The following is a 14,789-nucleotide window of genomic DNA, read 5'->3' on the forward strand; positions in this document are numbered from 1 at the left end:
CTGACACAGCAGTGACTCCTGCAGCCACATAGCCTGCTCTCATTCCCTTCCCTGTGGTGTTTTGCCTCTTCTCAGTTGGCCCATTTTGGTGTACTTCTCGAAAAGTGGGAATAACAGGACAGATGGGTCCTAAACACACCCCAAATTTGGAATTGTGCAACCAGTCCAGTTCATGTTGGTCCAGAAAACTTGATTTTAAGAGCAGGACCAAGATCTCCAGCTCTGTCTTTTCTTTGGTTACGTAAATTTTCAGCGTCAAGGTCCTGTGGGCTGCCAGTAACAGAATACTCAAACTCACCTTCCCAATCTCTTTTCCTAGGTGGTGGTTTACTGCCCATTCACTGGTATTGAGCAAACCTTCCCATGTGGGAAATGGCTGGATGAAGATGAAGGAGACGGTCTTATAGAGCGGGAGCTCTATGAAATGGTTTCCCTACGCCAGAGAAGACTGAAAAGTAGGTACAAGTGCCCAGGAGCCTCCTGTGACCCCCCTACATGATAGCACCATGCATGCCACCCATGCAACAAAACTTGGTAGACCCATGGTCAAGTAGAGGCTCAAGTGAATGGAGTCCTGCATCAGTTTCAGCTTTGAACATCCTGGTTTGGGGAGTTTAAAGTGAAAGTTTTAAAATATTTTGAAGACTTGCACTCGTTTTCTTAAGGAAAGTAATTGGAGGTGGCAGCCTTCCTAGGTTCACTGGGCTTAGGGCTGCCTCAGCTGCCATCTCACTTTTGCAGACAAGCCAGGTTACGTTTCTTATCACTACAGAAGCAAAGCTCCCCTGTTGCAGATGGAAACAAAACCTCAATATAACAGAAAAACAAATCTGGGGGGAAACAGGAAGAAAAGCCAAACTCTCCCCACTAACTTCAACCTTTTTACTCTTGGCCTTAGAAAGAAAACAGCTCCTATTCCTGTCCCGCTGCCAAATGCGCCTCCCTTGGCACATGAGTGCTGCAGTTGAAGCCTCTTCTTTCAAGGCAGGCGATGGCACACGTTTGCTGCTCCGCGCCGTGGAGGCCAACGTGCCGGAGCCTTCATCCATCCGCACACGGCTCCGGCACCCGACCTGGCTGGCTGGCTGGTTTCGCACCAAGCCAAACGGATGGCTGCCGTCTCGCCTGCACCAGTGTGTGTGTGCAAGCAGAACGTTTTAATTAGTATAATAGACACAGTTTAATCCGAATGCTTCGGGTGGGCTCCTGCTTAAACAGCAGTTCATTTAAATAAGCTCTCTCTCTAAATGTTAGTCGGTGTTATACCCACATTGCGCCTCTGACTCGGCCCATTTAGCTAAAGCATCTGCAACCTTTAACCCTCTATTATCAGCTCTGATTGTTATTGACAGGCTAATTCCCCTGCTGCCGCGGCGCAGGAGATAGGCAGAGAGCATTAGCCTTGAGAAATCTGTGACCTTTAGCTGCCAGATTATGGAAGCGTAAGACTTGGAGTTAGAAAAGACCTATTATGTCATCTCGCCCATCTCCCCGTGCACGCGGGACCGTCCCTTTCTGTAGGGCTGATCAAAGCCTGGTTCGCCCTCTCGTTGGGTATCCATGGTGAAACGGCTCCCGGCGCAGGGCTCGCAGGCTGTTTCCCTGGCGGGTTGCAGCTCGACGTGTAGCTTGTGTTGATACTGGGTCTTTTTTTATTCTTCCCCCCCTTATCTTGAATGTTATCCTGGAAACTGTCATGTCAGGTCTAGTCCTCCCTGGTGTTTGTGCCCTGGGGAATATTTGCTCTAGCTCCAAGAATTTCCGAACTGCCTGGATCACATTTGGACAGGACACGGGAATGTGCCTAGCAAGCCCTGGGTGGATGATGATGGGTATTTGGGGAAGTGCCTGGTCTGCTCTGGCAGCTGCAGACCTAGCTCACCCACGTTTCTCCCTGCGTGGTTTCTCCCCAACAACCCTCTATCAGCATTTAATCCTGACACAAGTCCCCCTTTCACCCTCCCTGCATGCATCACTCCTCTTCTTCTTTCCTTCAGCAAAAGGTCAGGGAGGCCAAACCAGACAGACGAGAGAAGATCCTGGTGCCTGAATTGTCCTTGCTCTTCTCCCCAGGGACATCAGGCTGCTATATCACGTGCCATACGCAAACTCCCCTTAGCTTCATTTCTTCCCAGATAAAACTTCCTGGTGCCTTTCAAAAGGGAGTGGCCATTGACATTTTGCATATTATTAAAATAAGGGCAAATTTTTTTCTAAAATAGAGTTTCCTTTCCCCCCTCATTTTCTTGAGTAGCTGTTGCCTTTTTTTTACAGCCAAACACTGAGCAGATCAGCAAAAATCTAATTTATATGCATGTCATCGTATTTTTATATTCCATTCTGGGCTCTGAAGGTCAAGCCGTGCTCATGTGGGCTCAGGCATACCGAAAGTGTTGGCAATTCTTTCATTAGGATTTGTTAATAATTCAACTGATGTCTGAGTCAGGAAAGAAACCTGTTCCTTCTCTTGGAGGTGCTGCAAGGCCTGCAGAAGTGAAACGTGTTATTATCAATAAAGAATGCAGATGAGGGGCTCTTTAGAGGAAATAATGTCACCTTTATATATGCAACCATCCTCTGATATGAAAGCCAATGTAAAGTTGCTGCAGATGGGCTGCTCTTACAGCCAAAATGCTGGGTGAAGACTTAAGAGAAAAAATTTGTAGCTTTGCCATGATCTTTGGGCATGTCACTTAGAGTAACACAAGTGCGCACCGAAGTCAGGTGGGATTTAGACATTTAAACAATTTTTAAACTTTTGAAAAATATCTTTACATTGCTTTGAGCGTGTCTGCCCTATATGATGCAGCCTGGCTAGAGATACCTCAACGAGCTCCAAGCCAGCCTGTCCTGCAAAAGGCATATCTGGGGTAACTGGTCCAGGATCAGGAAGGCTCATTAGTTCATGATGGAGTGATAGGTGGTTGTTGGATAGGAACAAACTCCTCCTTGTTCCAGACAAGTTTTAGGAGCTACCTGGAGCTGCATTGCACCATACACAAGTAACTGGAGACTCCTCATTGACAAAAAGAAAGCTGGCAGTATTTCCCTGGCTTTGAAAGGGTCTTTGAAGCTAGAGTTGTAGATGTTGGAGAAGTATACTGAAACTACAGAGATGGAGCACCATGTAATGTATGACATAGAAGAATATGGCTTACCAGGAAAGTCATGATTTATGGGTTTTCTCATTTTATTTTAAATGAAAAAAGACTTATATTTCCAGGCAATCTCATTCCTTTATGTCATGTATCAGCTGATATGTTTGTACAGAAAAGGATAAAATGTTCTGGCCTTCTTTCGTACCATCCTGCCAGCTCTACCACCCAGGGGAAAAAATGAGAATTATGTCTTTTACCATGACACTTTTAAAAATTACTTTTTAAACAAAATGTCTTGAACTTTTCTTTGTAGAAAGCCCCTGGTCTCTGTGGATTTGGACAAGTGACATTAAGAATGCAGGGACAGATGCCACCATCTTCTTCCAAATTTACGGAGACAAAGGGAAGTCAGATGAGATGAAGCTGGACAATAATTCAGACAACTTTGAAACTGGACAGACTGACAAGTTCATGGTATGAATCTTGTGCTAGTGGTAAATTTGGCCTGGTGTTTTTTTCCAGGGCATAAGCGTCAGCCCTGTACAGAAAATCATCAGCATGAGATCTTTACCTCAATAAATCCTTCTGAAGTGGAGGTGAGGTCAGTCAGTTTGATGGTGTTGCAAATGATTTCCCTACCTGTGGATCTGACCTGTCTTCTCCAAACTGGGTTTAGGCTGGTGTTCCTGGATGTTCAGATGGTGATGACTTCAAGGCACGGTGGTTCTGAGTGCTGCATCTCCTTTGCGGCTCCCGAAGCCAATAGTCTCGCCCTTGGGCACAGCCCCACTCACGTTATAGATTGCTCCACTCATTTAAACCATGCTTCTCTAAAGCTAATAATTTATCTATTTTTCCCTCAGTGCCTAAGTGGTCATTAGCTATATACAGGAGAGTTAGCAGTGGTGTGTCCTCTCCTTGGTGATCTGGTCTTCAGCATCCTTGGATGTGGAGCCTTCATGAATGCTTGGGGCTGAGCTCAACAGTATATTTAATCTGGAGGCTGAGAAGGGTCTTCTTGTGTTTAAAAGTTAACTGGGGACTGGTCAGAGAGAAATTGAGAAACAAAGGATTTTAATGCATGCTGTAGCCAAAATATTTACCCCCTTTTCTCCAGCAGCCGTAGATAGAATCATAGAATCACAGAACGGTTTGGGTTGGAAGGGACCTCAAAGACCATCTAGTTCCAACCCTCCTGCCATGGGCAGGGACACCCTCCACTACACCAGGTTGCCCAAAGCCTCATCCAGCCTGGCCTTGAACACTTCCAGGGATGGGACATCCACAGCTCCTCTGGGCAACCTGTGCCAGTGCCTCACCACCCTCAGAGTGAAAAATTTCTTCCTTAGATCTAATCTAAATCTCCCCTCTTTCAGTTTAAAGCCATTACCCGTGCCTTATCACTACATGCTCTTGTAAAAAGTCCCTCTCCAAGATGCCTTCTGGAGGAAGCGTGGCTGTGCTTTGCAGACCCTATTTGAGAAAGAGCTGAAGCTTAAGAACTGGCCTTAGTTCTTTCTGGGAGGAATGATTTCAAGGAGCTTTCATGATGAGAAGTGTTTGGATTCCACTTATGTGTTCTCCTCTCCTGAAAAGAGAGGCATCAAGCTGTCTTAGTGGAGTAGCGTTTATTACTTTTAAAGAACATAATTGGTCTTCTACTTTAGTTTTCGATTCCTCTCTGATTTGACTCTTAAAGGATGTTCGAAGGTGTCCTTTGTGTACACGCTTTGCTGACTCACAGAAATGGATAATGCACCTTTTTTCCCCCTCTATAGATTGAGCTCCCTGATCTGGGCACATTTTACAAGCTTCGGATATGGCATGAGAAAAGAAATCCCTTTGCTGGCTGGCATCTGAACAAGGTGAGGGCATGGCAATGGCAGGTAGACCCGAAAAGCCAGACTGGTCACAGAGGTGTGCACCGTCGGTCCCGGGTCACCGTGTTCCCAGCCAGGGATGCGATGTGCTGTGGCCTGAGGTGCCTGCCTTGGCAGACGGTGCTGGTCCAGGGGTGGAAGTGGAAATCCTACATGAAAACGGGATGTGAAGAGAGCACATTATAGTGTTTGCAAAAATATGTGGGGAGAGAAGGATCTGTTGTGTGGTTTTCTTTGAGGAAATTCCTTCTCCTTCCCTTCCCTCTCAGTTCAGCCCAACTATGTATGGGAAATGAGAGCAATGGGAAATGGCAGCTCCAACAGCCCAGATTGATGGTGAAAAGCACTTTTCTCCATCTTTCCACTGTCAGATCACTGTAGCCACACCTGCCCCCCGCCTCCACTGCTGCCAGGGATGTTTTCCCTTCTTCAGAAAGTTTCCTACTCTTAGACATCATTAGTGTACAGAGAGGCAAACCCACTCCTTCTGTGGCCTACATAGGGAGGTCGTAACTGGAAACTGGTTATGGTAGAGACTTGTTGTACAGTGGAGCATAACCTGCCCGAAGTGCTGATGGCCCCGTTGCAGGAGATGGACACTTGCAGACTGGAGGAGCCTGTGGACGCTGTGCAGGAGAGAGCAGCACTGTGCTCTTTGGGAGACAAAAAGGGTGACCTGCTTGATCTCCAGTCACACTTCCTTTGTTCCACCAGCAATGACTACGGTGCTGCCAGCCCTCACCTGGGTCTGCAAGGCAGCAAGTTACACAGAATCACAGAATGTCAGGGATTGGAAGGGACCTCAAAGGATCATCTAGTCCAATCCCCCAGCCTGAGCAGGACCACCTAGACCAGATCACACAAGAACGCGTCCAGGCGGGTTTGGAACATCTCCAGAAAAGAAGACTCCACAACCTCTCTGGCCAGCCTGTTCCAGTGTTCTGTTACCCTTACTGGGAAGAAGTTCTTCCTCATGTTTAAGCGGAACCTCCTATGTTCCAGCTTATATCCATTTCCCCTTGTCCTTGTCCACTACTTAGGGATATGGTTTAATGGGAGATTAGGGACAGTTGGACTGGATGATCTCTAAGGTCTTTTCCAACCTAGAAATCTATGAAATCTATGAAATCTATGAAATCATTGTATGCCAGTGAGAAGAGCCTGGCTCCATCCTCATGACAGTCACCCTTTACATATTTATAAACATTAACAAGGTCCCCCTTCAGTCTCGTCTTCTCCAAGCTAAAGAGACCCAGCTCCCTCATAAGGGAGATGCTCCACTCCCTTCATCATCTTTGTGGCCCTGTGCTGGACTCTCTCCAGCAGTTCCTTGTCCTTCTTGAACTGAGGGGCCCAGAACTGGACACAATATTCCAGATGCGGCCTCACCAGGGCAGAGTAGAGGAGGAGGAGAACCTCTCTCGACCTACTAACCACACCCCTTCTAATACACCCCAGGATGCCATTGGCCTTCTTGGCCACCAGGGAACATTGCTGACTCATGGCCATCCTGCTGTCCACCAGGACCCCCAGGTCCCTTTCCCCTGTGCTGCTCCCCAACAGTTCAGTCCCCAACTTGTACTGGTACATGGGGTTGTTCTTACCCAAATGCAAGACTCTACACTTGCCCTTGTTGTAGTTCATTAAATTTCATTGTATTTCATTAAAGTTCATCTCTAAGCTGCACCCATACTCCTGCAGAGCTTGGAAGATGTTCTCTGCACTTAACAAACAACACCCTTTGCTGCGCAGCCATAAACAGCTGCAATGATAAACCACAGTTTGCCACTTAGAGATTTTTCTCGCTTGGCTCTAATGTGGTTTGACAGGTCCTGCTCTCCTGTGTTGTCAGGGAGCTGTGAAAGCATGCTGTCCAGGGGGAGAGGGCATCAAGTGCTGCCGTGCTCACCGTATGGTGGGGGCAGGTGCCTGGCTGTGGTCTTTATTGAAAAGAGAGTGCTGGTCAGACTTCAGAATGCTGCAATCATCTCTATTAGTTGGTTCACAGATGATGAGCAAGAATGCTTAGACCTTCCATAGCTACACATTGCTCCGGGATGTCCTCTTTTCCTGCACAGAAATTGCATTCACGGAGCACAAGAGGGATCTGACAGTGTGTCTAGGATTCATTTGGGCCAAATTGTCTAAGCAAACTTGATGAAGATGCATGAAATCGATCTGCCCATATACATCCAGTCTGGTATTTTCTGGATGCATCAGGCTCGTGGCATATGAATCCCATTGCTCGTGCATCCATTTTGGTACCTCGGAATTTAAATGAAGCCTTAACTTGTTCCAGTCCTCACACATTTCATGCCAGGCTTGCTTCACGTTGGGGCAGAACGTTTTCTGCCGTTTCCTATTACAGGAACACAAGAACAGCCATACTGGTCAGGCCAAAAGTCCATCTAGCCCAACAGCCTCTCTCCTGTGTCACATAAATGTATGGTTGGAGAACAGCAAGAAAAGGACAGGCATTTATGATACTTCTCCCCTAATATTCTTCCAGCTTTCAACTATTTCCCATCGGAGACTTGCTTCCTGAACAAATCTACTAAATATGAAGAATTTTAACAGGTTTCTCTTCCATCAACTTGTTTGAAAGTTCCAGTCTCTGCTTGAACAAGTAAATTTTTAGCACCCATAATAGCATTTGGCAAGGACTTCACAGGTTGTGTCCTTTTGTTTGCTTTGAACTTCGCCCTACAAGCACCATTTGATGACCTGTATTTCTTGTAGCAGAAGGGTGAGTGGTTGACCCCTCTCTGCCTTCTCCATGGCACCTGTGATTTTGTAGACCTTCACCCGCTTCTCCAGCCATCTGCTGAGCCCTACTTTATTTGTTCATTACTCCTTTGGAAGCTGTTGCAGGCCTTTCATCATTCTTGTTGCCATTTTCTGGGTGTTTTCTAAATGCGCCGTGCACTGGTTTTGAGCTGCGGGGACCAGCAGTGCATGCACCATCCACGATTTTCTCTGTGGGCTCATACAGCAGCCTACAATGAGCAATTACTACAAGCCACAGCATCCATCAAAACTTTCACAGCATCGTGGAGTGATTGGAGAAAAGAGGAACAAAAAACCATCAGCTATGACAGACTTTCTCCGTCGCTGCGGTGCGCACATCGGAATGACGGTCCCGTTATTAATATGTGTTATTTCTCTGCTGCGACTTACTTTTGCTTCCCAGGCGAAAAAAAAACCTGTCAGGAGCTTGTTGCTTTTTTTGTCTTTAAGCCTCTGAACTCACGCAGTGTTTTGGTTTAATGAAGGTAACTCTGCTGAAAACGCTGACAAAAGAAAAATACTCATTCAACTGCGGCCGCTGGCTAGATATAAATGAAGACGACAACGAGATCGTGCGGGAGCTCCCCGCGGAGGGATCTCTAGTGACTGAAGTCATGCCAGGTGAGAGCCACGGGCTCCATGCAGGGGCTCGCTTAGGACCAGAATAGAAAGAAACCCTCTTTGTGTAAGGGATGCACAGGCAGACCGATGCAATTCAATTAGCTCCTCTTTCTGGCACTTTCTCTCTGCAGTATTTTCTGCGTGCATCGTTAGCTGCATGAAGCCTCAGAAATCCCAGGCTCTTATTCTGAGCAGATTTCTTTGTGGTGGGAGATGACAGAGACCTGGCCACAGAACAATTGTTTCCAGAGCTGTATTTTTATTTTTTTTTTCAAACCTGTGTTTTTTCCAGTCTCCCTTAAATTGTGAAACGCCAGGTTTGACGGGATGGTAGTGGAAAGCAAGCTTAGATGAAATGCAATCTAAAATTTAACAATACTTTTTGGGCTTATTTTAAGTTTTATTTAATAATACGCACATTTATGCAGCTATACGTATAAATGTATAGGAAGTTGCACAGAAGAGCTGTGCAAGAGCATAGGCACCTTTCAGCACGTGTGAGCAATTTGAAATATTTATTGGGTTAACTATGGTTGAACTGGAGGGTTAATTAAGGAAAGCTGCAGAACCTGTGTTGGCTTCCTGAAGTGGTCACTTCTATCTTGACCTTGTGTCACAAGCATTAAAGGTACTTTGGAGGGAGAATTTTGCAGAGCAGAATATCTCAAGGTTGCCATTGACATTTCTCTTATGTTTACCAAAGCATTCAATAGGGCTCCACACTCTGTAGACCACGAGTCTCCTGTTTTCTGAAATTTCCAATGAACTCGGTGATCTGCATGCAGCTGAGCAGTTCCTCAGAAGAGGAAGAGTAATTGTAATTGCAAATGTTATTAAAATGTAAATAAACCTGGTTCTGAAATGTATTTTTAATCAACTGTGGAGAGGGCTGCTTGAGTTCAATTGCAGGCACTTTCCCATGAGGAGCAGTTGTGCTGAGCGGAGGCAGGATGCAGCATCCACGTGTTGGGCTTGCAGGATGGTTTGGGAGGGAGGGTGGAAGTATTGCTTCTTATCCCTCCCTGAGGCTGGAAAAGAAGGTCTCTGTCCTGAAGGTTGGTCTGTGGGCTGGTTCTTTGTTGTGAAATTTATTCTGCAAATCCTTCCCTCAATGGGATGGGAGGGCAGAGATGAGTTCAGGGTGAGGCGAGGAAGGTGGCAGCTTGAAATCCACCCAGCAAATTCCTGAATAAAGATCTCAAAGGTGACAAGGAGACAAGATGCAATACAGCCTCCTGCACTGTGAGGGTCCCAAGGAGGTGGAGCTGATGGGGCTTGTCGTGCCTCATAAACTGAACATGAAAAGTCCATGCCTCAGGTCCCTGAGCGCTCAGCCCTTTTTAAGTCTTGTTGTTTGCCTGTCAACGCCCCTGGGTGCTGAAAGTCATGGGGTTTTTTTCCCCAACATGTTGGTCCCCCATTACCAAGACCCTGTTAGGAAGGCTGGGGCCCCCAGGAGGTTATGCATCCTGACTCATGAGGTTTTACTCTAAAGGAATGACATTATATGTGCTTCTTTGGAGGGGTTTTATGGGTTTTCTTAACATTTCAGGCCTTGCTATTTTATTTTTTTTTATTTTCCTAGTCGATGACGTGTAAGCATAAAAGTCAATACCTCAGCAGAAGCACCAACTAGAAGTATGAACACTTAATATCAATTGCAAGATTGTGGGAAATGCAGTAAATTCTAATGGCAATTAATCGTGTTGCAGAAATTGTGTTATTAATTTATGTCTCCACAGTGATAAAATACCGGGTGACAGTTTGCACTGGGACGGTAAGTGGGAGCGGCACAGATGCCAACGTCTTCGTCTGCCTCATCGGTGACCAGGGGGACACGGGAGAGCGCGTTCTCTACAACTGCATCAACACTGTCAACAAATTTGAAAAAGGCAACGTAAGTTCATGCAGCAGCTCCTTGAGATGGGTTTTAAATCAGGTCTGCAGAGCATCCTAACAGGTTGTGATTGGAGGCAGGTTTAGTTTAGGGACAGTGTGCCCTTTCTTGACATCGGCATGTTCATTAAAGAGTGTCTTGGTTTGCTCCCCAGCTAAGTACTGACTGTTGAAATTGCATCTTCAGATTGGGGAAGGCTTCCAGGAAACATGACCATCTTCCAAGAGCAAGAGCTCTTTTTCTCTCCCTCTAATATGGCAAAAAATTGGCTCCTGAGGCAAAGGAAGAAAAAGCATCTTATTTAAAGTGAAAATCAGAACTGAAAGCCCAGTGAGTTTCTTTTATATTTCATAGAATCATAGAATGGTTAGAGTCAGAAGGGACCTCAAAGATCATCTAGTTCCAACCCCCCTGCCATGGGGGGGGTTTGCACATTTCCTTCAGTCTCCCCTCAATCATGCTGCACTAAGTTTTTTTGTATCTTACTTTCAGTCTGTTTTTCAAGATGTTTTTTGTGTGCCCGTGTTCTGGATTGAGGGGGGTGGAAATGACTTGAACTGAAGACCGAGCTTGTTTTATGGAAAGTTGGAGATAATGAAGAGGTCAAACTGCAGTTAAAGCCCTCACAGCATTAACAAGCGAATAGTGTGCTGATCTGATCTGTGGGGTCAACCTGCTTAACATGTATTCAATTATGAGGCACATCTGGATCTCTAGGGCCCAGCTTAAGCTGATAAAATGTAATCAGTACCTCCTGGGGAAGATTTTGAGAGTCTGAACACAGAACTCTGCAGATTTCCCATCTTTTGTGTCGTTATTGGATTGGAGAGTTAGAATGGAAAAAAAAATGAGGATAAAAGGACATCACGTTTTAAAAACTGACCGTGGAATTTAGGCTTCTGAACTATGCATTAACACTTTGGATTTGCCTTTAAGTGTTCAGAATTTCCAATTCTTCACTGAAATCACTGAGATTTTAGACTTTAAAAGAACTTTTTTCACTTTTCTTGTGCCTGTAAGACCTGACAATGGAAACACATGGCATTTACATAGTGGGAAAATTCAGTCTGCTTCTAAATTATTTAAAGATTTGCGGACACGGACACTGCAAACATCATATTTTTACCTAAGAACTTACATTATAGTTTTTTGACTTTTAAAAGACAGGTCCAAGCTGTAAAAAAAAATAAATTTGTCATTTGGTGAAGTCATGTTTTGTCAAAATGGGATTTAAATGAGTAATGTTTTGGTGGTGGTTTGAAGGCCGTTTGGATGGAGTTCCTAAAAGAGAAGTTTGGTTTAGAGAAGAGACAAGTATTTTAAACATAGATGATGACTCTTTTATTTTTACACCCAAAAATGAGTTATAGGGTAAACTGCATGAAGGGGAAAATACAAAATAGGAAAAATAGTTTTGGAAATCAGCTCATGTGATTAATAGTATCCAGATGATATAAACCAAACTGGATTCTGTTAATGAAAAACTGCTTTTGTGGCATGAGGAGCTGAATGTTGGAGAACGAATTGGAAGCTGTTTAAGGATTGATCCTGACAAACTAAGAACTTGTATATTCAAGAGACTGAATGAGTGTATCTACACTGATTAACTCAGACACTCTGTTAAAAAGAAATGTAGCTAAGTCAGTGCAGTCTCTAATCTACAGCCACTTAAACCAATAGTACCTTGATTACCAATTTAATTTGAAAAGTTTGCTTGCAGATGCAAACTAACAGCCTGTATAGAAAGCAAAATCTAAAGATGCCTCTAAATTAGGTGTTCGCCCTGCTGCGGTTCCATTTAGTTACTTACTTACTCATTAGTTTATATCAACCGTTAATAAGTAAGATGAACATCAGGCCTAATGAATTAGACTTCCATTGACTTAGACTGGCTCAGTGAGGTTTTAATACTTTAATCTCCAATTCCTCAGGTTTTGAGTACGTAAGTAACAGTTGTCCATGTATGTAAGCCTATCATTAACACTTAAAAGAGTGGTAGTACGTTTAGTATTTTTAATTGTCTTTATTTTAAAGGTCAATTTGGAGTCCTGAATGATGGGGAAAATTATGACTGCTTCAATAAATTTGAATATTTAAATAAGCATTGCCTTTCCACCACACTTTCTTTGAGCTGGCTGGATACATATTACCACCACACGTGCTTCATGGGCTTTTGGGAGATGAAGAACAAATGAATCACAGTGTTTGGTTAGCTTTCTCTCACCTAACGAGGCATCTCAGCCAGATGGTAACCACAGCAGTCGTGTCTGTTTGTTAGTCTATATGCTTCAGATATGCTGTGTATTTACACAGGTATTTACCATACATGCAAGTACATCTGTCCATGTGTCATAGATACTTGTCTATCTTGATTCCCAGAGGAGTAACTCGCTCTTTTAATACATCTGTTTTCCTTCAGCCACTGGGAACTACTGCTCCCAGTTCGCTCTTGGGTAACAGAGCTCTGGTCCTGAGGGGCCATCACTCGGGCTAATCTGTAGGTTGGTAATTTCATCCCTTTTCCAGGGGGAAAAAAAAAAAAAGAAAGTAAAAGAAAGCAAAATTCACATCTCCTGAGGGGTGTTAAGGGTATTTATCTGCTGCGTAAGGTTCACACCAACCTGTGAAGACAACTGATGGAGCAGCTGGAAATATCCCTGTGCCATTCCCAATGCTTGCAAGCCAGGAAATGGCTGAAGTTAAATTGTCCTCAGTAGACCATGTCACCTGAATTTAACACGGGGTAATGTCTTTGAACATACCTCTAAATACCTCTGTGGATTTTGTCTGTAGTGACCCACCTCGGGTTTCCCAGAAAGCTGATATCTGAGCAGGGGTTTGAACTTGGGTTTCGTGCCTCTCTGTATCAAATTACTTTTCTTTTTTTACAGTTGTGGAGGGCATGCCATGATGTGGGAGATTTAAAATGCTGGTAGATCATATATTTGTGAATCTAATGTTATACATCTAGCACAAATATTCAAGCTTTCATTCTTTGGTAAATTAATTTGTACTTTCTCCTTCGTCTCCTGAAGAATCATCTTGCAGCATGCTGGTGATGTTGGTTTGATTGCAATAATAAATTTGGGTTGTTTGTTTTCTTTTAAGGAGAAATATTGCCTTACCTTTTTTCTTCTCGTTCTCAAAGGCTGATGAGTTCTTCGTCGAAGCAGTAACGCTGAAGCAGGTGAGGAGGGTGAGGATAGGGCATGATGGCAAAGGAGGAAGCAGTGGCTGGTACCTTGCCAAAGTGATAGTGAGGGAAGAAGGACAGCCAGAAAGTGAGGCTGTGGAATTCCCCTGCTACAGGTACTGGAAAAAAATGCTTGCAAATTGTGCCTCCATCTTTGCATTTGCCAGACTTGTAAGCTGTTCCAAGGCTGGATTTTCTAAGCACAGCTCAATCCTTTTTATTTATTCATTCATTTATTTTTGCTGAGCCTGAAAGCGAAGTGTGTGGATTGGGAGGTTTAAGATATGGTTAACTGCCCTTACCAAAGACACAGCAATCTGAATTATGAACTTCCCAGCAATTAGCTCAGTAACGCAGAGAATTTCCAAAGGGTGAAATCCAACCTTCCAGTGCCACACCCAGGGTCGCTGCAATTACCTGCTGCAGAAACATGCTCTGCAACTGGCCGCCATCTGCTATTTTTATTGCATGTGTGGGATGAGGTTCTGGTCCCTCACATGCACATCCCATCTTTCCAGGAGAGATAGGATGCTATTTTTGTGTTGGGAGAATGTCAAATTGTTATGCTGGCATCCTGAGAGCTCCTTGCATGAAGGGAGATGCATATCATTCAGGCAGAGACAGCAGTGGAGCGGAGGGCTGTAACTTACCCCTATGGGTGAGTTATAATGTATTCTTCTCTTTCCTAGACAACCAAGTGGCCAAAAGAAATGTGCTGTAACTGAGGCTACCCGTGGGGAACGAGATGCACCACCTGTCCTGGCACTAACTAGGGTCCTCCTCAACACTGCAGCACAGACTAGAGAGAACTGGGTGGAAACACAAGAGACTAAAGTCAGTGTAGCTCAGTGTCCTGTAAAGTCCCACTTGCCCTCTCAGGATGTCCACCCTGTAGGACGGAAGCTCACTGAGCTCCACTTGACAACATCAATTACCTGTTCTGAAAAGTCATCTCCTGGGGGACCAGGGGAATGGTAGAATGCAAACACAATTATTTTTAAATTACAAACAAAGGTAAAACCTCTAAGCTGGTTCCTTGTCTCCTGTCACTGTAAATCAAGAAGAACTCTACCATAACGAGGGGAGTCAGCCAGATACAAAACAGGAGCCAGCCCCAGCCTCTCTGTGCTGCTAAAGCCACGTCGCATCAGAGAGCAAACTCACCGGGGAGACAGCTCGGAGCAGCAGATGCAAAGTCGTCTGGGTTGTGAAATGCAAGCCAGTCTCTCCCCTTCCAGAGAACAAACCACCGCGTTGTCATCGCTGCCTTTTGATACATATTTAACAACCATATGTTTTACTGAGTTAAGCAA

General features: G+C 44.7%; 1 protein-coding gene across 1 annotated transcript; it reads left to right on the top strand.

The window, feature by feature from the left end:
• Positions 1 to 424: 424 nt before the first annotated feature.
• LOC147526310 (lipoxygenase homology domain-containing protein 1-like) lies at positions 425 to 14,197 on the top strand. The gene is made up of 7 exons (XM_086629210.1): positions 425 to 455; positions 3,412 to 3,572; positions 4,877 to 4,963; positions 8,251 to 8,386; positions 10,129 to 10,325; positions 13,432 to 13,564; positions 14,166 to 14,197. The coding sequence occupies exons 1-7, from the start codon at positions 425 to 427 to the stop codon at positions 14,195 to 14,197; spliced, it is 777 nt and encodes a 258-aa protein (XP_086485336.1).
• Positions 14,198 to 14,789: the final 592 nt, after the last annotated feature.

The sequence above is a fragment of the Tauraco erythrolophus genome, chromosome Z (assembly GCF_009769465.1).
Source record: "Tauraco erythrolophus isolate bTauEry1 chromosome Z, bTauEry1.pri, whole genome shotgun sequence".
NCBI lineage: Eukaryota > Metazoa > Chordata > Aves > Musophagiformes > Musophagidae > Tauraco > Tauraco erythrolophus.

Excerpts from the sequence above, each read along its gene's own strand:
- LOC147526310 (XM_086629210.1), top strand. The coding sequence starts at position 425 with ATGGTTTCCCTACGCCAGAGAAGACTGAAAA. Across the intron at positions 456-3,411 it reads ACGCCAGAGAAGACTGAAAA|AAAGCCCCTGGTCTCTGTGG; the intron begins GTAGGTACAAGT and ends TTTTCTTTGTAG. Across the intron at positions 3,573-4,876 it reads GACAGACTGACAAGTTCATG|ATTGAGCTCCCTGATCTGGG; the intron begins GTATGAATCTTG and ends CCCCCTCTATAG.